The sequence below is a fragment of the Oratosquilla oratoria genome, chromosome 5 (genome assembly GCF_046742065.1).
Source record: "Oratosquilla oratoria isolate Oo_2021 chromosome 5, ASM4674206v1, whole genome shotgun sequence".
NCBI lineage: Eukaryota > Metazoa > Arthropoda > Malacostraca > Stomatopoda > Squillidae > Oratosquilla > Oratosquilla oratoria.
In genome coordinates this window covers 85,960,504-85,983,372 of record NC_134781.1, presented here as the reverse complement: position 1 = coordinate 85,983,372, position 22,869 = coordinate 85,960,504, and the positions used below count along the sequence as shown (strand labels likewise).

At 39.0% G+C, this 22,869-nt stretch overlaps 2 protein-coding genes across 7 annotated transcripts in view; one reads left to right on the top strand and one right to left on the bottom strand.

Moving 5' to 3' along the window:
• Positions 1 to 6,751: 6,751 nt before the first annotated feature.
• LOC143025638 (uncharacterized) lies at positions 6,752 to 21,309 on the top strand. 6 transcript variants are annotated; one of them, XM_076185611.1, is made up of 5 exons: positions 6,775 to 7,144; positions 10,773 to 10,874; positions 12,030 to 12,226; positions 12,443 to 12,629; positions 17,767 to 21,309. In XM_076185611.1, exons 3-5 carry the CDS (start codon positions 12,170 to 12,172, stop codon positions 18,357 to 18,359), a joined length of 837 nt encoding a protein of 278 aa, XP_076041726.1. In that variant the 5' UTR covers positions 6,775 to 7,144; positions 10,773 to 10,874; positions 12,030 to 12,169; the 3' UTR covers positions 18,360 to 21,309. The 6 variants fall into 6 exon arrangements, 5 of the variants coding, with proteins under 5 accessions (XP_076041726.1, XP_076041725.1, XP_076041729.1 ...); XM_076185610.1 differs by having other exon boundaries at positions 6,775 to 7,162; XM_076185614.1 differs by lacking the exon at positions 10,773 to 10,874 and having other exon boundaries at positions 6,775 to 7,162.
• Positions 18,434 to 22,869, bottom strand: part of LOC143025636 (pantetheinase-like) — a 22,911-nt gene continuing 18,475 nt past the window's right edge. Inside the window, exon 6 of the mRNA XM_076185607.1 lies at positions 18,434 to 22,523. Coding sequence (XP_076041722.1) covers positions 21,511 to 22,523 — 1,013 coding nt within the window. The 3' untranslated portion in view covers positions 18,434 to 21,510. The remainder of the gene's footprint in view (positions 22,524 to 22,869) is intronic.

Genomic DNA, 22,869 nt, shown 5'->3' with positions numbered 1-22,869 from the left:
CGGTACGGAAGTATGGTTCTTAGGGCGCTTGATGTTAAGAGCCAAAATGGGTTACGCATGACGCCAGGTTAATGCAGGCACTATTTCGAGATATAAAAGGTGAAAACACCACTCAATGCGAGACGCTACTCTAAACCAATACATACATTTATCAAGCACAATTCACTTTAATTCTAAGCCATCAACATCGAGAAACTCGAGGCCAACATGCAGAAATTGAAACGTGGTACAGCCAAGGACTCGAACCTGCGTTAGCACGTGACAAGTGATACATATATATATATATATATATATATATGGTAAAAACTAGTCATGACTTGTTTTCAATACTGACAGCTAGTAAGCACTAGTAATAAAAAGATGCCCGCCAGTAGTCATCAATACTAACGACTCGTGAGCACTAGTAATCAATAATAATAATAACGATAATAAAAAGAATCTATGGTAAAAACTAGTCATGACTAGTCATCACTACTGATGGTTTGTGAGCACTAGTAATCAATAATTTTAATGGCCCCTGTATAATAATGATAATAGTAATACATATATACATATACCAAGGCTTTTTCCCCCTTCCAAGGGAGGTAGCCAAAAAGGGAAAGGCATAATAAAAGTTATTATATAAACTGGTCTTACTTATCATCACTAGTGATACATAATTCATCAATGGTATCGTTAGTAATTAGGTATAAAACTATTTTTTGGCATCTAAAGACGATCACAGCTCTGAAAAAAATTAGTGGCACTAACTAGTACTTTCTAGGCACTAGTTATGAAGTCTAATATTTTTAACCATATAGCACCAAAACTAAGCTACACTTTAAACCGCTTTTCTGACATATTCTTTTAGTGGCATTTTCCCCTTTCTATTCCAGGCTCCTCAATTGTATAATAGACTTTTTTTTTTTTTGTAAAACTGTACTTCAATTAATCATTCACGAATTGACCACAACATAATCTATATCCTTGATTTCCAATTATCATATTTAGATTTGAACTCGCATTGTTTAAACTTGAGATATATCACTTCCTAAGCTATTCTAAGTATTTAGGCATTTATATGGAAATTTGTATTTCTTCACATCTTTTAGACATGAGGTCTTTCTTAATTTGCTCCCTTGACCTCTTAAAGCCCTCCTGCCCTTAATCAGGAGATTTTTTCTGCAAATGCAATATATCTCCATTAGTGACCTGAACACTGTAATCATGTCACCTCTCTCTCTTCGATGTTTCAAAGTTGGCAGACCCAGTGATTTTAGTCTCTCCTCATATGGTTTACCTGCCAGGCTGGGGACCAATTTGGTTGCTGCTCTTTGTATTCTCTTGACTTTGTCTACATCCTTCACTCTGTGTGGGGACCATACCACCGACGTATATTCCAGTCTTGGATTATGCCTGTGTGCTTGTGCACAGCATTGCCCATAGATCGGGCATATATGAGCTCTGAGCTCTCATCCGGGAGGGTAATATTTGTCGATCACGAGTCCAAAACGTGATCCAAGACCATGGTGAATCACACAAGTTACAACGATTTTGGCAACAATTAACTGTCTCGTGGTTGAAGCGTCTCTTCACTTTGATGTATGCAGCTTTGCTCCCGCGCCATTACCTTTGCCCTGTGTGTTCGGGGACCCGGGGTAAGCTGCAGTCAATGGTCACCGTTGGGGATCGTTCTCAAGGCTTTGTAGTAAAGAGTCGAATAAGATGATGATTAATTACAAAACTCTCCATGGTGAGAGGCAGGCCTACTTGTTTTGATTTGCTTGACAACAAACTCTTTTATTCAGCTGTGAAGCTTCGCCTACTAAAGTAACGAGGGCGTTCACCCAGTTTTCTTTACCTCCTTTCCTCCTTGCATTTGTTGTTTTATTCAGGTACACAAAATTATTATATTCTGTTTCAGTATCGGAGGTCTGTTAGTTTTCTATGAAGAAAATGGGGTGACTTTATAATTTGGAAAGTCAAGTTTTATCAGACACTTGAGTATTACAAGAGGCGGTAAAATGCGACCGGCTACCAAGTTTTTTTCTTTTCTTTTCTTATATTTAGAGAAATCCAGAGTGATAACATATACAAAAAAAGGAAGAAACTAAGAGTATAGCGATAGTGAGTTTATGATTGCTATTGGGGTGGAAAGTAGCACTATACGAGAGCCTTTGCGAAAACTAAGCAGAAATGAAAAAGTTGAACGAGATAGATGAAGTTGTGTCCTGCGACAGGTGTGCGCGGATTGGAAACCAGCTGGTACCATTGGACTCAAAATAATATCTGGAAGATATAATGTACTCTTCCTCCGGTTAAGATAAAAACTAATGGCTAACATGCTAAGTGTCTCCTTATTACAGAAAAAATATATAGGTTGTTCGTCTGTACTGTAATTCTTATTGTGTGTGTGTGTGTGTGTATTCACCTCGGATCTGCTGCAGTCTCTGTCGAGACAGCCAGACACCACCCTACGCCAGTGAGCTCAGAGCTCATTATTTGCTGATCTCTGGGTAGGTCTGAGACCACTCACACACCACACACCGGGACAGCAAGGTCACAACTCCTTGACTAACGTCCCGTACCTACTCACTGCTAGGTGAACAGGGGTTACACGTGAAAGGAGACAAACCCAACTTATCTCCGCCCGGCCGGGGAATCGAACCCCGGTTCTCTGGCTTGTGAGGCCAGTGCTTTACCAATCCGCCACCGAGCCGTTGTGTGTGTGTGTGTGTGTGTGTGTGTGTGTGTATTCACCTTGGTCTTTGGATCACGTGCTGGAACCGTGAACGACAGCTATTTCCCTCCCGGAAGAGAGCTCAGAGCTCGTATGACCGATCTATGGGTAATGCTGTGACCTTACACGAACACATACACCCAACTCCCCGCCCACAAGAGTTGGAGTAACAGCTCGAAGCGCAGTGATACTGAAATTATTTCAGCCATGGGCAGGATCCGAGCCAGGGCCGCCGTAGCGACCTTCAGGGACTACCAACCGCGCCACCGAGTCGTGTGTGTGTAAATGAGCGTGTATTTACCTACTTGTATTTACCTAGTTGTATTTTACAGGAAGTGGAGCTATGTTTGTGGTGTCCCGTCTCCATATCTCGTTTTATCTAGACCATTTTTAAATTCGTGTATCGTTTTTGCACACACCACATTCTCATCTAATCTATTCCAAACGTCTATTATCCTGTGGGGAAAGCTGTTCCTTTTCAGGTCTCTTCTATAATTGTCTTTCTTGATTTTCTTTCCATGTCCTCTTGTATCTCTACTATCCCATTTTATTAGATCCTCTCTATCAATAATTTCCATGCCTTTCATGATTCTATAAATAGATATCGAGTCTCCTCTCTCTCTTCTTTGCATATATATATACATTCATATATAAGTAAGTAAAAAAATAATATCAACTCAGGAATACCAGGATTTCGTGTATCAAATTGAATATTTATAGTGGATGAAACCCATCTCAGTGGGTGGAAATTGGATGCAGCAAATGCGTGCAAAGGATTTATCATTTCAAAATACTTGAATATAAAGGCTGGCCCACAAGTGAAAACATAGGCCATGTTTACAAGAAATAGAGCGTGGGAAGGAAAGCCTACATAATTCGGTAGAATTGAAATATTAATTTTTGATACGATATTAACCATGGCCCATTGCAAATCAATGTCTTCCTTTGAAGTTTACGGAACCTTTTAAATCCGAAAAAAAGCAAATCAACAAATAGTCATGTTATGCTCTAATTCCTTGTCAACTCAGTTTCTATTCATGATCCCTTGAACTAAACAATCATCAAACACAGGAGAATCACATTATATGACGTAAGCACAACCATAAAATGTCATAAACCTTGCAATATTTGAAAAGTTGAATTTATCTCTATATAAACAAAAAGGTTTGTCCTTCCTTATAAGGGAGAGAGGCAGCTGAGACACGAATCCACCTGCCATCCAACATTCATTTGTTTCCTTTTTATCTCATTTATCTTGAAAAAATAGGAAGGGGGGGGTCAAAAAATATGCCCCCCTAATATGAAATAGTGAAAAGGACTTGACCCCAGCACCCCTTCCCCTGAAATGAAAGCCTTGAACAAAAGGAGAGAGAGAGGGGGAGAGAGAGAGAGAGAGAGAGAGAGAGAGAGAGAGAGAGAGAGAGAGAGAGAGAGAGAGAGAGAGAGGAGGGGGGGGGGGGAGAGAGAGAGAGAGAGAGAGAGAGAGAGAGAGAGAGAGAGAGTATGTGTGTGTGTGAAAGAGAAAGAGAGAGATAGAGAGAGAGAGAGAGAGAGAGAGAGAGAGAGAGAGAGAGAGAGAGAGAGAGAGAGAGAGAGAGGGGGGGGAGGGAGAAGGAGAGAGACAAGAACAAAAATTAAGGTCATGTCTTGATAATGCGTAAGTAGATAGGATGATGAAGGCTAAACAGGCTAAAAGATGGAAACCTAATGCCGCGTCCACACGGTCGAGCTGTGCCTGGCAGACTTTGTCCTTACCGGGCAAAGTCCGCAGACTCTGCCCGCGAAGTGTCCACACGGCTGACGATGGTGGTTGGAGGTTAGTTGGCCGCAAGCAGAGGTTGGGAGGGAGTGGTTCAGTGCGGTACGATAACCATGGTTCCCGCCATACTTGGAAAGAAGGTAGCACTTTACAGCATTATAATTGCTGCCTGCATTAAAAAGAAAAAGAAGAAATCACGGAGACATGTCTGATGCCGGGAGTGGTTACAAAGACGTGATTTAATGGGAAGCTCAGTGACAATCCTACGTGAATTGCAGGATGAAAATGAACAATTGTTTTGCAATTACATGAGAATGAACATACACAGCTTTTCTGTTCTCCTTTCGAAAGTGGAGCCATATATACAAAGGCAAGAGACAAATATGAGAAAAAGCATAGCACCAACAGCACGCCTTGTCGAGACCAGTACACACTAATACTAGGTGCAGACATGGTGGAAAAGGTAACTTCGGTCTGTACTGAGCGGGTTTGCTAACTTTGCTCGCACCTCACCTCGTGCGTTTGGCAGCGATGTCAGCCCTCCATCCACTGCCCGCAAATGTCACCGGGAACGGACAGTTTGATGGTTTGCCGGATGAAATTGCCCGTTGTCGAGCAAAGCCCCTGCCCGGGGTACAGTGCTCGACCGTGTGGACGTGGCATAAAAGTAATGACTTGAAGAAGGATTGTCTGGTTATTTTGTAATGGAGGCGAAGTTATATTATGTCATTTTTTGTGAGGACCTCATTGAAAATAAGCCTTTTGACTTTCTGTGCCATCCTCGGATATACAATTGTATTTACTATGTATAATATGAATCTTACATGTATTGTATTTTATTGTATATATGATTGAATCCGAATCAAATAAAATCAAATCAAATCAAGATAAGAAAAAAATAGGGGATGTTACGTACAGGGGAGGAAATGGGTGGGAGTGGATTTATGCCTTTGACTTTGGCTACCTTCCCTGTAAGGGAGAAAAAACGTTTGTATGTGTATGTAAGTACAGGAAGAAGTAAAAGAAAATGAAGTCTAATATATGTGAGGGATTTAAAAAAATATGTAGGTGACGGAGGAAGATACAATCAGAGAATTAAAACGAATTGGATTAAAATGGAAGAAAATGGCGTAGTAGAAAAAAAAAGAGAGGAGTGTAGTAATTCTTCTCTTTGTAGTATAGTTAGTACATGTAATATATAGTAATTCTTCTTTTTAGGTATAGCATAGTAAGTACATGTGTAATAGTATAGTCATCCTTCTCTTTATAGTATAAGTAGTCATTATATTATATGTATTACTTACTCTCGTTAACATCTTGTAGCGGCTGGTCATGGCTGAGTGGATGAAATAAAAAACTGGAATATCTCATCAGTGTTTCACTTGACCACACAGAATTCCTCTCGCCACCCTCACATGCAGCCCCTATTGAAAGAACAAGTGGAGTAACGGAGGAATGTGTACGAAGAATACCTCCGATTTTCCCTTGCAGTATACGAGATATCACACACCCTAACAAAATCACCTGGCGAGTCATCACCCTACGTAATTGTGGAGGACTGACCCCTCAGTACGTGAAGGAAAACGAAAATGATCGAAGAAAATATATACAACAATGTCATTTTTCTTGGTGTTTATATTGCCTGCTTCTTCATTGCAATTTTCCCGCTACATTGTAATTAAGGTGGAATGTTCTGAGCAGTAAATGATAATGACAAGTTTGAAGTTATGACTCCCCATGCATTCGGTGCGAAATTTGCTTTACAACAGCATTGGGGGATATAGCTGTATAAAATCACTGTACCGTAGCAACTATCATCACTCAGACATTTTTTTTATTGATACTATGGTCCCCATAGTCCAATGGATTAAGTGTGCAATGCATCATTTGGACCACATCCGGACGACTGGGTTAACAAGTTTTTGGAATCGTGCATTCGGGAGTTTGTTTATTTTCATTATCAGTGTTCAAAACCTATCGGCTCTGACTTGGGCTTCATAAAAATAAGTATTTTTCAAAGTTGTATTTATAATTCGTACTTATGCTTGCAGTAACATAGAAAAACTATGCACCTCCACTTCAAGAAAACGTTTTTTTTATTATCATCCATACATCATCTACTAGAGTATATGTAATCTGATTATAGAATTTTTCGTTTTTAAACCACTTTATAACTTTTACACACTACAGATAAAGGTTTTAGGACAAATCTGAACGAGAAAACTGTTTTGTTTTAGTATAATTTCAAAACAGTGAGATCAATCCATGACGGAATTCCATAAATGGTAACTGTACTGTATTCCAGGCTGGTACCGCCCAGTCTGACAGCGAGTTTGGCGGGGAAGTCCCGCCCGCCCTAAACAACCAAAAAATATTAGGAATGACAAATAGGAGCTGCTTTTAGAAACATTCCCATGCCAATATTTGTACTAAATGGTCATTCTGTGTCCAAAGAAGTGTTCAAATGGTTTAAGAATCTGTGATAGCAACAAACAATCCAATTTAAGTGGTTGTACAATCCTCTAATGACAAGATCGTGTTTTGCGCTATAAACAAATAACAACCTAATGAATTCTGTTATTGTTAGTCACAAGACTAATAGGCAGATAAAAAGTTACTACAATATACCAACGACCCAGTTGTAAATTGTTATGCAACTGAAGGAGGTAATTCAAATGGTGAAGGTAAACAAGTGTAATTTGCATGAGTTTACTTGAAATTAATAATGTTGCCTGGCAATGTTTTTAGCAATGAAATTACGATTGGATAAGGTATCTTTAGACACGGCATACATATACATGTGTGAATATATATATATATATATATATATATATATATATACATATATATATATATGTATACTATATATATATATATATATATATGTATTATATATATATATGTATATATATATGTATATATGTATACTATATATATATACATATATATATATATACATATATATATATATATACATATATATATATATATATACATACATATATATATTAGGTGTATATTGTGTATTATACCTTACCTTATCATGTCTTATAAGGTTACAAGACTGGTTAAATTAGACTTCGTTGTACAGACTGCAATCATCTTCTTTGGACTTGTAATATCTTGATGGGCATGCTAAGATGGCTTCTTTATAATTGTACTTAATTCTACAATTTTTCCAGAACTTATTTAGTCATCTCGCAAAAGAGTACACTGCATGCCTGTGTGACACTGGTGGGAAGTCCACTCTACACATCTGTGGTTTAAAGATTTTCATATTATTGTTATAAGTCAGCCCATCTCTTACATAGAATTCAATGTTAATCTGTGAGTCATTCCACTAACTCATTATCTTATACACTTTGATCATATCTTCATGCAACCTAGGGCACCATGGTTGGTAGATCAAATTTAATTAAGCATTCTTTGTAGGAAAGGCTGTTGAACCCTTGTATCATTTTCAAGCTTTATTGCAATACATTTTCAACTGGCCAGATGTCTATCTGGTGACAACAGTCGGTGCATGTTCTAGATAGGGATGAATGATGGACTCGGAAAGGGTTTTAGATGTTGGCATGTCTAAATATTCAGATGACCTTCACACTATATGCATGTTCCACAAACATAACATATTCATCTGTCATCACTCCAAGGATGACCTTCTCCCATTCACTTTAGATAATGTTTGGTATTCCAAATTGGCCTATGCCCAATGGCTCTTAATCATTTGTATCTCTCATGATGGAAAGGTATAACCAACTCTCTCAATCATTCTTGTATGGTGTTGAAATCTTGAAGGATATGTCTATATCTCTCTCTCTTTTTTCCCTTCTTTTCTCCTTATCTTACAATAAAATATATCTTACAATAAAAAATTCTATTATCAACAAATAGATAAATGTCTGGTTTTACATAAGCAGGCAGGTCATTAATATATAAAAAAAAAAAACACTGGACCAACATCACTTCCTTGTGGATTTCTCCACCTTCAGAGCATTCCCCTCGCTTTGACTCATTGCCTCCTTTCCATCAGGAATAAAGCCATACACCTGAAGACTCCACCACCAATTACATTTCCAGCCAATTTCTTCAACAGTCATTAATGGGCGATCTTGTCAAAGGCTTTTTAAAAATCCTTGTACATTCTCCACCTCCATCCAGGGGTTAGCTACAGTATTGAGCACTTGGAACAGCTGCAGGATGGTTGATCTGCCCTGCACAAAGCCATATTGTCTGTTTGGTAGTAGCCTGTTATGCAACATGTTGTATAAAGTGATCTCTTAATATAGATTCCAGTACTTTACAGGTAGTGCATGTCAAACTTGCTGGATCGTAATTACTCACATCAGCTTTGTCTCCTTTTTTGTAAATAGCACTGACATTTACTTATTTCTAATATTGAGGCAGCCTCCCTAGGTTCCAGAGCTATTTTATTATTGTAATTAATTTTTGGGGGGTTCCAAAATTCCCAAATGAAGACATTTCAGTTGTGTTTACAATACCTTCTTTATTTGTAAATACCACGCCCAAAAGATTGTGGTTTTCAGTACAGTAAGTCCTCGTTATATGGTACATATGCTTTCCTGAAAACCTTACCACAAATTGAAATTACCGTATACCGAATCCATTATAACATGTAATAATAGGATATGGCAGATGTACCTTCTCCCTGCCCTTTCCTCTTCAAAATATCTGTAAATTTTTCTTACCATAAATAGAATCAAGGGTAGTAATTACCAAATACCATAACTGTGAATTTACAGGATAAAGAATTACCATATAAGGAGGACTCACTGTACCTCCTCCTCATGTTGGTGTAAGTATTTGTCCCAGAGTCTTGACCAACAGGAATTCATGACTAGTTTCACCACCCTGGGTGTGGGCCAGATATTCAATGGACCCTCAGAATTCACCTGTAATCAGTATTTGGCTCAACACTTCTACCATTTTGAGTAATTTCCTGAGATTTTCATCATTTTTAGGACCATTGTTGGGGCTACATTACACATATTCCACCAATACGTCACCTGTTCCCTGAAGTCCTATTTGGATCCAAATACATTCATGAAAGTTTATCCCCAGCTTCATTCCCCCCACTTTTACACAAGTTCAAACATAAATCACATTTACTCCCCTTGACCACTCCCAGTGTTAGAATAAAAGTTATAACTATTTAATGAGATATTTTTGTTTATACATATACACACACACCAAAAAGTCTTTTCCTTCTCATAAGGGGGGAGTCAGAGCATACACTCACCTTAACCCCCTTTCCAAAATCCAATCATTGCCCCTCCCATGCTAGCCTCTTTATCAGCAGCACCCTCATGCCACACACACACTCACCCAAGATTCTTGGTGTAACATGTCATTCAAACAACACATCAAAATAGTAAAAACAAAATGCATGCCTAGACTCAATGCACTTAAATCATTTCCAGGTGCAACATTAGGACACAACAAAGAAACTACCATTACAGTATACAAACAATATGCTCAGTGACGAATTATGGTAGCCCCACATGGGCTCCTAACCTTAATGAGACACACCACACCATTCTACAGACTATACAGAACAGAGCCCTAAGGAGAATAATTAGAGGCTGCACAAATACAACCCATGAAATGAAAGTCTTCAAAGTTGAGGACCACCTTGACATTAGAGTCACACAAACACTTACTGTAGCTTCCACAAACTCAGCTCACCTAACACACTATATGGCAGAACATTCACACATGCCAAGAACCCTCAAAACAAAATCCAAATACCTATATCACACACAAATACTTTCTTCTGTTCCTCTGCAACCATCATACACCTGCCTCCAGAAACATATCCATAATCAGCTTGCTCAATGCTCCATCAACAGACTGAAAGACAAAACAGTGTTGCAGCATGCCTGACCCCCTGATATCCATCCCTCTGAATCCTCTCTTCTTTAGTAAATATCAGAGCCCACCTGGTCAGAGGCAAATGGATGAACACATCACAGATAATTGTCCAGGATGTAGCATTTCATCCCTTACTACACAATACATTATGGAAGACTGCATTGTACACAATTACTGTTGCTAACAACACAGTATATTATATGAGGGATTTGTGGGAAAACCCCATTCCAGGCCATTCTTCAGGGAGATGGGATTGCTCAGCCAGACAGTCTAGGGAACAACAGCAACAACAATCACTTTTCTGAGTTTTTAAATGTGGTTTTGTATTTCTGCTTCTGCACGTTTTATCTTTTTTTCTTTCTATGTGGACTTCTCATTAGCTTTTTTTCCCATTTTTTTCAGAAATGATGATTGCTTCTTTTACAAGCATCAGCCCACCTTTAAAAAAAAATTGCTTATTGCTTTGCATGTTTATGTATAATCAATAGCGATGAACCAACCCAGGTATGTATAATGTCATACCAAATCACAATCTTTTTATAATTTGACTAGAAATAAATACATAATGTTTTTCATCAAAATAAGCTGTTTATATATCCATAAACCCTTTAGTAGCAGATGTATAACCAGAAACTTTTGCTTTTCTATACAGACGCTCCTCAACTTACGTTTTAGTTACGTTCCGAACGGCCGAACGTAAGTTGAAAATGAACATAAGTTGTTACTGTACCATACATCCGTAAATTATATTACCGTATCTTATAAAACACCCCTAAATCATTAATTATACACATAACATTGTAAAATGATAACATTAATTTTAAATAAATTAAATTCAAGCAACATAAATTGAGATGGTGGATGAGGAGGATGAGGCAAGGCACGTTCAGTCTGTCATTTGTGCCATGTAAATAATGGACGCAGCATCATGTATAAGTATCGTTTGAACTACGGAGAGCGCGCAAAACTAAAAAATTCACTAAAAAAAAAAATTTACAATTTTTTTTTTAGTCAGTTCAAACGTAAAATCGAAAAAACGCAAAACGAATGAACGTAAGTAGAGGAGCGTCTGTATCTCCTAAAGTCTGGTTGCCTCCATTAACCGTGACCATATATCATATATAATACTTTTTCACATAAATTTTAAGAGGGTGATATAGGACACCCTTCTGCATCACAGTCGATATTGTTTTTACTCAAATTATTCTTAAAACTATCCACTGAGTACTGCACATTGGGTGCATTCAGGATGATGACCCAATATCCCAATGAAGTATGAAAGGGGACTTTTGCACCTTATTTCCTAATCTTTTTAATTGCTTATTGGGCGAGTGGGTTACTTGCAATGGAGGTCAAGATCACAGCAGTTCAAACTCTACTGTTACTGAGTTGGATCAACAGTATGGTTCATAAAATCCTCAGTAAGGGACATTGTCCTAGCCTCCTGATGGGGGAGTTCAGAATGTTAAACCAAATCAGTTAATTTATTCATTGAGAACTGAAAAGGAAAAAGAGCCATGTGGCCCCATGTCAGGCTACCAAACCTGTTTAACAGTGCTGAGAGCCATGGGTGATGGAAAAGATTAATAGCGTGATACTATCAGATATTTTTCTTTATAATCAAAAGTTGAAGATAATGTTCTTTACATCTTTCTACAGCAGTAGTAGTGGACATTGTCCATTGTGGCCAGGCGGATGGGAGGGGCCTCAGGCCGGGAGTTGGCAGGGCCACAAGTACCCTGATACCTCAGTTCACCTCCTACAGCCCTTCTGGTTTCCCTTCAGTCTAACGGATCAGCATGAGTGAGGAATACTCCAGTGGCTGCCTACCCTCTTTCCTCCAAAGGGGTGCACGGGTTAGTTGCTTCGGTGTTCAGTGGGATCCTTTTGAGTATTTGTTAATGTATGCATACGTGTATATATAATTAGTTATATTTACCTGAAATGGGAGGTGTGTTGAATGCGTTTTGTGTATAGAGTGGGTATGTGCTTTCACTCAGCAACCTCAAATATAAGGGGTTGAATTAAATGTAACAGCATACTGACAAAACTGTTTCGTAATATACACTCAGGTTGGCCGAGCCAAATGCAATGGGCAGTGCATTGTGTATTCCGGCTTCCTGGCAGGGATGTTTACTGTGATGTGTGGTGTTTGTTTTGTCATTAAGAGTGAGTCAGATGGGATGCTCTCATTAATTCGCCGTAAGGATGAAGCCAGCCCAGTGTATGTGTTTGGCTGTATCTTTGCATCTTTAGCTGGTGAGTATTCTAATTTGTACGAGTTTATTGTTCCACTTCAGCCATTAGTCCTTGAGCATGATCACTGTACACAATATAAAAAATTACATACATATATCAAAAGGGCCTCTCCTTCTTAAAGGAGATGTGTGGCTGAGTTAAAGGATACACCCATCCTTCACCCATCCAAAATACAATTGTCCCTTCTATCTTAGCTCCTTGCGAGTGAAGGATCACCTCTATCCTGTGCTACTCAGACCAGAGGTAATGCAGCAAGACACAGCACCTCCACAACAAGGCTTGACAGCTGAGACTGGTTTACCTCCACTACTTCATTATATGGCAACCCTCTCCCCTCATCCACTCAAGAATTTATTGAGCAGAAAAAAAATAATAATAATTTTGGGTCATATCAATTTCCCACTCACACCAATATTTTACCCTCTCCTCTCCCTTCTCAACAGACATTCCTTTTGTACCCAATGCCCCCTTTTACCCCATCCATCCATCTCATTCTCCATCTTCCCCCTTTTTTTTTTTTTTTTCTCTCTCTCTTCTTTTTTGACAGTAAGGGCACTAAGTGGTAGAGGGATTGTCTGATTATAGATAGTTCTAACAATTCCCCTCATCCCCCCCTCCCCCACTACCACCAGAAAAAAAGGGCAAGATTCTTTGGCAGGCCCCTATTCATCAGTAAAATCTGCACAAATGACCAACAATGATGCTAGGTTTGGAACCAAAGCATCCAGCAAAGACAGTGGGTTAAGTACTGAGTTCAGTTAGATCAGTTTTCTTTGTTACATTACAAAGACATTTTATCAGTGTGATACACAGATAATGCATTCTGGCATATGTAATATATACTCTGGAATGTGTATTCTTATCTCATTGGTTATTTAATTGATTGATTGAATTTATGAGTTTTTGGCCACACCACTTTCTCATCCAAAATGTTCCAAATTTTTATTACTCTGTGAGGAAAGCTGTTCTTTTTCACAGCTCTTCTATAGCTGTCCTTAATTTTCTTTCCGCCTCTTATACGACCTCTGATTCACAGACACGCATTCTGGCATTATTATACTACACCCCCTAGCCCCAGGGGGCTTTACATGCTTGGTGAAACTATTGTTATACACCATTTGTGCAGATTTTTCTACAGAGGTCTTAGAATTAATTGTTCTGGCAAATGGCAAAATCAGTTTTGAGAAATATGTCATATGTGTGCTATCCAAAATTGGCTAACTAGAATTCATGACCAGCTTTTTTGTGAAAGAGAAAATACATGCATTGATGAAATCAAAGTAACATCATTCTATTTATACCAAGGGCTTTTTCCCCCTTGTAAGGGAGGTAGCCAAATCAAAGGCACACACCCTTGTTCCCCTCTTATCTTAGCTCCTCATGGAGGAAGGGTCATGTCTAAAGTGGGATGGAGCGATGGGACTAGGTATCCTGCTCTCTGTAAAATTATCCTACAAGAAGTCAAGGCATGAGAGGGCTTGGGAGATTTCCAACCAGTAACACCATTAATACTAGCAATTTATATTTTGATTAAATGATTGTTGTCTTAAGTTTCACCAAGTTGAAAACCCATAGCCACCACAGTAGCTGGCAGTGATCCTTGGGCCCTCCCACCGATCTTTCTTGGAAGAAGCTTCAGACTGTTGTCTGTATTGCATTAGTGTGGAAATGTTTCCATGTCACCAGCTGAAAGTGGTAGGGGAAGGGGAACAGTCGCTGGTTGTCGGCTTTCCACGTGCAAAAAATCTTAAGAAATACACTGGAAGCTTTTTTTTTTTTTTATCATTTTATTACACTCAAAGAGCGGCAAGCCTAGTACATAGGTAATTAACTATTTACATGAGGATCGTGACTCATAGGACACGCTGTTCGACTGAGGTGGCAATTCGTAGTTAAGTAAAAACACTGGAAGCTGATAGACATATCTTGGGCCCGGTTTGGAGACTAAGTGTCACCTCATCAAGGGTCCTCCTCCTGATGGAGGTGAGAGGGTGTTGATAGGTTTTGAAAATGGACATCATTGTTGTCCATCTTGTAGGACTACTACACGCAGATACCCATCATTGATCCCTGAAATTTGTATTGCTAAGAACTAAGGAAAAGGGCTGGAAATATATCCATTTTAGCAGTAAGTGTAATTTTTGTCGCTACCATTGGGCTGAGTTGGTTTAGTAGCATGTCGAGTTGATTGAGCGGCTGTGGGCCAAGTTGACTTTACCCCAAATAGGAGGGCAGATACTGACAAGGTCATAATAAACAAGGGGATTGAGTATTCCTGCACTATTTGGCACTGTCTCTGCACCCTCCCTTGTCTCATTATGCCTAAAATACTTTTTTTTTATGCAACCTGCTTCTTACAGCACCTATATGGTTGTCCACCCTAGCATAGAATGGAAATAGAGCATGCAGCATGTAACAGGAAAGGCATGGTCAGTTTACCAAAGCTATTATTCTAACTTTCAGCAGGTGGGGCATGTGCCACCACACAGGAGTGGATGTTGGGCACCCCCAATCACTTCTGGTCATCCAAATATTGTGAATAAATTGAAGATTTTTCAAATTCTCACCATCCCAAGTATCCCACTGACTTTTGACTCCTGCCACAGCAAGTTTTACCTTTCAAGTTTCATTATAATGCCTCACACTACTATAATATTTACCTCACAATATTCATCATTGTGTCTCCAAGTAAGCTTTCATGAAATACTGTAGTCCGCGTTTTATTGAGTTTGTTGCTAATTTGTTTGAATGAAGCTTCTGTAGGGGCCTGGGAATATTTTCCCTCGTATCTTTTAAAAAATTTCCAATACAATTAGTTATCATTCTGTGTAGCATGGTAATTTTTAGACATTCATTTAAAGAGCTGTACATGTTTTAAGAAAAATCAGATTTCATGTATACATAGAGTGTCTGTAAGTTACAAGTAGTGTATGTTCCAGAAGAATTTTGTAGATTGAAAAAATTGTAATTCAAAAAATCTTGTATACATAGTATAGAGCAGGGGTTCTCAGCCTTGCTTGGCTCATGCACCCCTTTCACCATTTGCCAGAATGTCATTCCCCCCTCCTTTCCAAGATTGCCCGTTTCAAAAGGTGCATTCTAAATAATATGCCGGTATTATCGCACAGTGTAACATTTTTCTAATTCTAAGATTAACCTAGGTCAGCACAGGTATAATTCCAGCCCAGTTGACAGGCCAAATAGGCCAAAGCTTATATTTGCTTTCCTCACCCCATAAATTTAATGTGGTCACAATTCACCCCCAGAAAACCCAAAATTCCCCCCCTGGGGGTAAATTTCACCCCTAATGAGAACCCCTGGTATAGAGTGTACCATCAACACTGATTATCAGGTGTTGTTGTCCGATACATCTTTCCTCATAAAAAAAAAAAACACTATTAAACAAGATGACTATTAAATCCTTCTGGGAGACATTAACTGCAAATTGGGAGGAATGGGGACTTTGTCAAATGTTTTGTTTTATATTGTTTGCTACCATAACTGTGCTCTCTTGTGGAGTTTTCTTGTTGAAACCTTCCAGCACTTTTTGGAAGATGTTTGTGAACAGATCACTGGTGGAGTGGCCTTTTTTTAATCCAATTTGGTTAGGGTAGGTAAGTAGTTTAGTTACTATTCCTCCTGCCACTAATCTATATCATCTTGGATATAGTGGATAGTAATGAGATTGGTCCATATGATGCAGAATGAGGCTTGTTTGGTTTTATCATGGGAACAGTGTGAGTTCTTTTCCCGATGGCTGGAATTTTAATGTGTAACCTAGAGGGCTTAAAGAATATTGAAGAAATTTTGAGATCTTGTCAGGGCCTTTATGCATGGGAGTTTTTCAGTTTCCTTATTGCACCTTCCACATCTTTGCTTGTGAAAGGGAGGTTGGCGTCTGTATCAGTTTGATTTTTTTTTTCTTGCTGTTGTTGTTGCTATTGAAGTTCTTGTTGTTCTTCTTCTTTCTATTTTCAGGAATTATGGGTTTGTATTTTGTGGGTATTGGAGAAGTGATTGTTGATGATGACACATCACGGTTTAGATGATAGTATTTCCCCCTTGGTCACTCCAATTACTTTGTGTGTGACGGTGTGTGGTAATTTAGTTTGATTTTTTGATGGTTTTCCACAATTTGTCATTTGTGTTCCCATTTATTTCATTTGTTTGTTTTTCCAAGTTTTTTTTCTGTCTTTAGTTTCTTAGTTTGGTGATGATATGTTTAACTGCTTTGGTTCTTCATTTTTGTGTCCCATTAAGTTGCATTTATTAAGTAATTTATTTTATTTTTATCTTTTTCTCCAGGGTAGCTATCTATGTGTAATTGGGTTTGAATTTTTCCCAATATTCTCTGGGAATTTATTTTTGCTTGCCTTCTGGATGGTTTCTGTAATTTTGTCCATTTCTCATTCTGTGGACAGGAACTGGCCACTGTCAAAGTTCATTAGGATATTGTCTATATCCTCAATGTATTCTTGCCTTTTTTTTATAAATGTTATGTTTTACATTGGTTGCATTTTCTCTTTCAGTTCTATGGTGATCTTTATTGGGCAGTGGTCAGAGGGGAGGTCTTGTACAGTTTCTCATGTTGTTTGTGTATTTAGAGATGGTAAGCACATCATAATGTCAGAGGATCTTGTATGTTGGTTACATTGCAGGCTTGTCTAGTAGGGACATTGTTGATTTTTATTATTCTTAGGTTGGGTACTCAAACCAAAGTGGGTGATGTGTTCAACAATCACCTGCCAGTATGTGTCTGTTAGCGAGTTGAGTGATTGGTGTTGAGGGATGTTGTCTCGGGGGGCTGACGTAGTGGGTGGTTTGTAAATATTTCCAATTTGTGGAGGAAATACAGTCAAGTTTATGAATACAGATCTTAGGCCCAGTTGAGAGACTGACCACTAGCCCCTTGATACCATCACCCTAGATGGAGGTGATGGTATCAATAGGCTTTAAAGGCAGGTAAGAGGGAGATGGTTCTCTCTGACATCCATCTCTCAGGACCACTACTTGCAAGTACCCATCATTGGTCCCAGTAGGTAATTATGATAAAAGTAGTAAAGTACAGTATGGTATGATAGGGTTATTCTTAGCTTCATCTCATCACTGAGATGTTAATTATAGTATTTCCTTTTAGCGGTGACTGCCACGTTGACTGGGCTGGCCTGCTGGACAGCCTACTCCCAGTATCGTGCCTACCACCCACACACGCCTGCTCCTACCAACCACACCTCCACCTATTTGCCTCCCATCATCTCTAATGCTCACCCACATGGCCAAGCAGGCTACGCCTTGGTCCCTCAGGACCCCCAGATGAGTCCTGTGAGGCTGCCCTACAGTGCTTCCCAGGGGCCTTATCAAGCTCACTGCCCATCCCGACATCAACCGGGACAGCATGCTTATCCTGGGCATCCACCCTATACTGGACAACACCCATATGCTGGACATCCACCCTTCTCTGGACAACATTCATGTGCCAGGCAACATCCTTATCCTGGCCCGTACCCATATGCCAGGCAGCATCCTTATCCTGGAAGAACATCCTATCCTGGGCATCCACCATACCTGGGACAGCACCACTATCCCGTACACCCTCCTTACAGTGATGACCCACCCCCTTACAGTGCAGTTGCCCCTTCAGGTCCATGCCCCCCGTACTCAAAGACACCACCACCATTTTATGAAAAGGTCAGTGAAGAATCTGCTGAACCATCGGCCCCCCCACCTTAGGAAGTGGCCAGTCCCGTCCACAATTGTGCTTCAAGATGAAGTTTGAACATGGTTATGGGGCTAACAGCACACAGTGAAGTTTGTCCTAGTTTTATTTGTTATGGACACACATATATCAAAATCTTAGTGTAATGTCTCATACACTGTACAAAATATGCCAGTGAAAGGCTTGGAAATTGAGGCTGGTTTGCTTGCCTCAGAGTAAATCTAATGTGATAACTAGTGTTCATGGGCAGCAGTACTTCAGCCTATGTCATTGGTATGTTACAGAACTCTCCCAATTTTCTTTTAGGTAGTCTTTGTCAGGTTTAGACCACTTGGTCTCTTGTCAGTGCAATCTGGCAACTAGAAATAGCTTATTTTAATGGTTTGTCTATATTCATTTAATCTCAAAACCTAGATTTAGGTTTTGTAGTGATAGTTCATACCAAAGCAAAACATTTTCCTAACAAGAAAACCTAAACTGCATAACATATTTGTACTCCCCATACATGGAGGGAAAAGATTAAACAACATTACTGTGCTGTCATCGTTCTTGTGTAATTAAGTATAATTTCTGTTACAAGACAGTGTATTCTAGTCATGAATTCCAGTGAAGAAATATCTACCATGTTACTCCAGTCCAGTCCTGCCCTTAATTTTGTCCAATATTCTATAATGTGTTTCCATCCAAAGATAACTTTTTCTGTGCAAATACTAGAGCATTAAGAAATCAATCATATATGTTTATATAATATTGGAAAGTAGCTCCTATACCACAGTAATAGATTGGATCTCAGTATTTAGTGGAATCCGCAAATCGTCCATTTCATGCTGTAAATATTTTGTCAGTTTAAGAGTTTATTGAATTTGCAGTTAAGCTTGGATATTTTATACCGATTGCAAACAAAATAGAAATGTATATTTTTTGCCACATTAAGATATTTATTGCATCAGGTGTATTTCTTTAGGAATGGACATTGGCCTCATGTTTTGGCAAGTTGTCTCATACCTGTGTTAGAAGTCAAATTAAGAATATTTGGAATATCATTTCAGCTGGCCTTGCTCACTCCATTTGATGGCCTTGTGTTGGGATACGATGTGTGGAACAAATAAGGTAGGGGCTGAGCAGCCAAAGAATGCACCAGTGCTTTTAATGAGTTCTGGGTATTCAGTTTATGATCTTCAAAAGCTACTTTTAGTGAGGCTGAATACTGAACTCTATGTGTTCAAACCCGTGATAGTTGTGATATTAAGTTTGTTATGATTGATCTATTAAAGTTCATTGTTGGTTCTAGGAGTGGTATTATTTTCCCACCTGACTTTCACAAGTACATTGTGGATCAAAAGGTTGAATCACATATGCCTATTGGTGTCTACCAGTATTCAAGTTTAACATTCTAAAGAAGGTATTGGTGATATTTGTAACAATTATTGTTATTCCAATTTTTTTATTAAAACACCTCAACATAAAATCATATTCAAGTCATGTGGTATATTGCTCTGCGCCTTTAATGTGGAGTGGCTGTTGAGAATATTTAGTAGATGCAGGGGTGCAGTCCCAGTTCTGTAGGTTCCAGAAATGCTTTTTTATTTTCTAGACCTCAACATTTTATTTTGCCCATTTGCCTTCTTTGCAATATATCACTAAGTCTAAGAGAAAGGAAAAAATTGAACATTATCCACCAGCAAGGTCTGGCAGCACTGCACCCCTGAGTATATGTCTTGGGAGAAGAAAGTATGCTGTTGTATTAGAGGAGTATATGTATAGTTCTGCTATACAGGAGGAGAGAAGAAAGATAAGGATGTGTGAGTCTGAGTAGAGTGGGCAGAGGGAAACTGAATGGATGAATGAAGTTATGCAGTCTTAAGGATGTTTTCATCCACTTAATAATTTTTTTGCAGTAGATGAGGAGGGGAAGTTAGCATAGAATGAACCAGCTCCAAGGTGTTGAGTTGGGAGGGATGTGTATAGATTATATCCGTCATGGCTTGCATTATTGACCTATAGGTTTTCCAAGTGTTTGTTCAGATGGGCAACCATTGGTAACTCATAGTCTATGTTAAGGTGGTCACAAGAATTTTGGAAATCCAATCTAGAAACATGATTTCCTTTACCCATTCATCAAATAAGTTCAAAATAAAAAACAATATGTAAAGTAACACTGGTTGCTCTCTTGTTCTTACAGATTGTTGTTTTTCAAATTGTTTTTATTATGAACTTATTTGATGCTTTGAGCAAAAGGGTAATATCTGTTGAGCAAGGAAGTGAGAAGGCAAAGGATTGGGATGGTTGGGTATGGATGATTTTTAGATGCAGCCCAAAGGGATTTCTCCCTGTCTTCTCTATTTCTACATGAGGAGACAAGGAGGGAGGGTTGCCGTGTCTGTACTGTGTTTTGCTGTATTGCTTCTGACCCAGGTACTGAGGAGAACACAGGGATGACCCTTCATCCACAAAGAGCTAAGATAAAAAGAAAATAAGGTTTGATGGGAGTGCCTAGACTTGGCTAGTTCTTTTATAGCCCCTTGGTATATAGATAGATAGAAGGAACAATCTGTATCGTCCTGAACATTTATACTTTTTCTGAATTTATACGTATTCCCGTAACCGTCAATTTCACACAAACGAAATAGAACAGTTACCTGAAGACTACGTAGGTTATTGTTTTTATATTATTGTTAGCCCTTAAATTCGTTTTCTTTTAAATAAGCTGTAAAAGAAAGTGTATTTTTCATTATCAGTAAGAACAAACTTGAATTCGTCTTTTCTCCACCACTACCTGCATAATTTGAGGATCCACCTAGGGAATATCTAAGCGTTAATTCTTCTCCTGCTCCTTGTGTAGAAATTATATCCACCGGCTAAAAGGCCCTGACAGACGAAACTGAATTTTCTTTCCAATCTACAATCCTGCACGAAGACTATATATTTATGTTGCTCATTGCAACAGGTGGAGGATATTGGCAATGAAAACCTTAGCAAAAAATTTAAATTCGAAAAAACTAGCTCACTGCAAGGGTTTGTTTACTTTTAGCGGTCGTAACCTATACTCCGTTTCCTTCGCCCACCCCTCCGGGTATTAGTTTTTCTTAACTACGTTTGTTTACTTCATCAAGACCTAACGAATGAAATGTCGTACCAGAGAGCCAATAGGAACGTTGCACAGAATTACGGGTCTCTTTCAAACCAACGTCCGAAAAGACCTATGGAAAGGACTGGCGACACGACGTCACCGTTCAGGCGTACGCTAGAGTATTTTACAATTCCTTCCTCGTTAGGTGTTGGCTCATAGGATTCATACGTCCACCTATTCAGATCGTAAAGCGTCAGATCCTGCAACATAATAGATGGGTAAACGAATTTTGTTGCAAAATATCCCTCAAGTTTTTCTGGACGGAAAGTCGTGTCTTTATCAATTGCCATTTGCTCGATCATAGTACAGGTTGAGATGCTTTCATTCATGCAGTACACTATTCCACAAAACTGACTATACATATCGTATACCCCCTGACCTTTGACATCAATCCCGCTATAAGCAATTAACATATATGTGTATTCAGACTGACGGGCTGTATCAGAACTGGATGTTAGATCGTCATAGCTGTACTCGACACTACAACATAAATTGTCAACGTGGCAGACAGACTGATTCAGAACGACACCATTATGTCCTTTACTCAGCACGACGTGTGAGAAATTGGAAAGATCTTGGTGGTAGAAAAATGCGTCGTCTGGCATATCAGTAACTTCGAGCGGATGTACTCCGTTTTCTGTGACTCTTTCGGTTATATCCACAATACTGAAGCCCGTGATACCAGAACTGGTACCAACGACATCATTCGTGGAATAGTACACATTTGAATGTAATTTGTTTTTATAATTTCCCTTTATATCCTTGTTCCCTGAGACTTCCACTGGTTTCGGGGTCAGACGATCCTCATTACCTAAATCTACCACCTTGTCCACATCCTGATCTGTCCCACGTTTCTCGTCTACAACACTTACAACCTTTCCTAGGAGCATTTTGGACCCTCCGGCATGGTTGTAGTAGTACAAGGGTTGTTCTGGGAGGAAACTACGGTACAACCCAGAGCCAAGAGCACCTGTCGCTGGATGTCGGTAGTTAGCTGCCAGTAGGTTTACACCCAAACCGAGACTCCAAGCTAGACCGATCTGAGGAGCTGCAAAATGTACAGTAACCTTAGTTCTCCATGAAGTTTCACCCATCTCCTCCCTTCACCTTTCCTCTTTCTCTCTCTCGATTTCTTTCAGATTGCTTGACACACTTATTCCTGAAGTAACCTGATATTCACTCAGAAAATCAGAATGGTTCTCGACTTGGGGTCAAAGATTACTTTCGGGTTGTTCAAAGGAGCAAATGACCATTTATGACTTGAGCATTAGGGGCAAGAAATTCCAGACATGAGAAGAGAATAACAATATTCAAAAATAAATTTTACCTCTTAAAATTAAAAAAGTAAAGTATCAGAAAATAATTCTGTCCTAAGTAAATTTCGAATCAGAAAT

Excerpts from the sequence above, each read along its gene's own strand:
- LOC143025638 (XM_076185611.1), top strand. The coding sequence starts at position 12,170 with ATGAGTGAGGAATACTCCAGTGGCTGCCTACCCTCTTTCCTCCAAAGG. Across the intron at positions 12,227-12,442 it reads TCCTCCAAAGGGGTGCACGG|GTTGGCCGAGCCAAATGCAA; the intron begins GTTAGTTGCTTC and ends ATATACACTCAG. Across the intron at positions 12,630-17,766 it reads TATCTTTGCATCTTTAGCTG|CGGTGACTGCCACGTTGACT; the intron begins GTGAGTATTCTA and ends ATTTCCTTTTAG.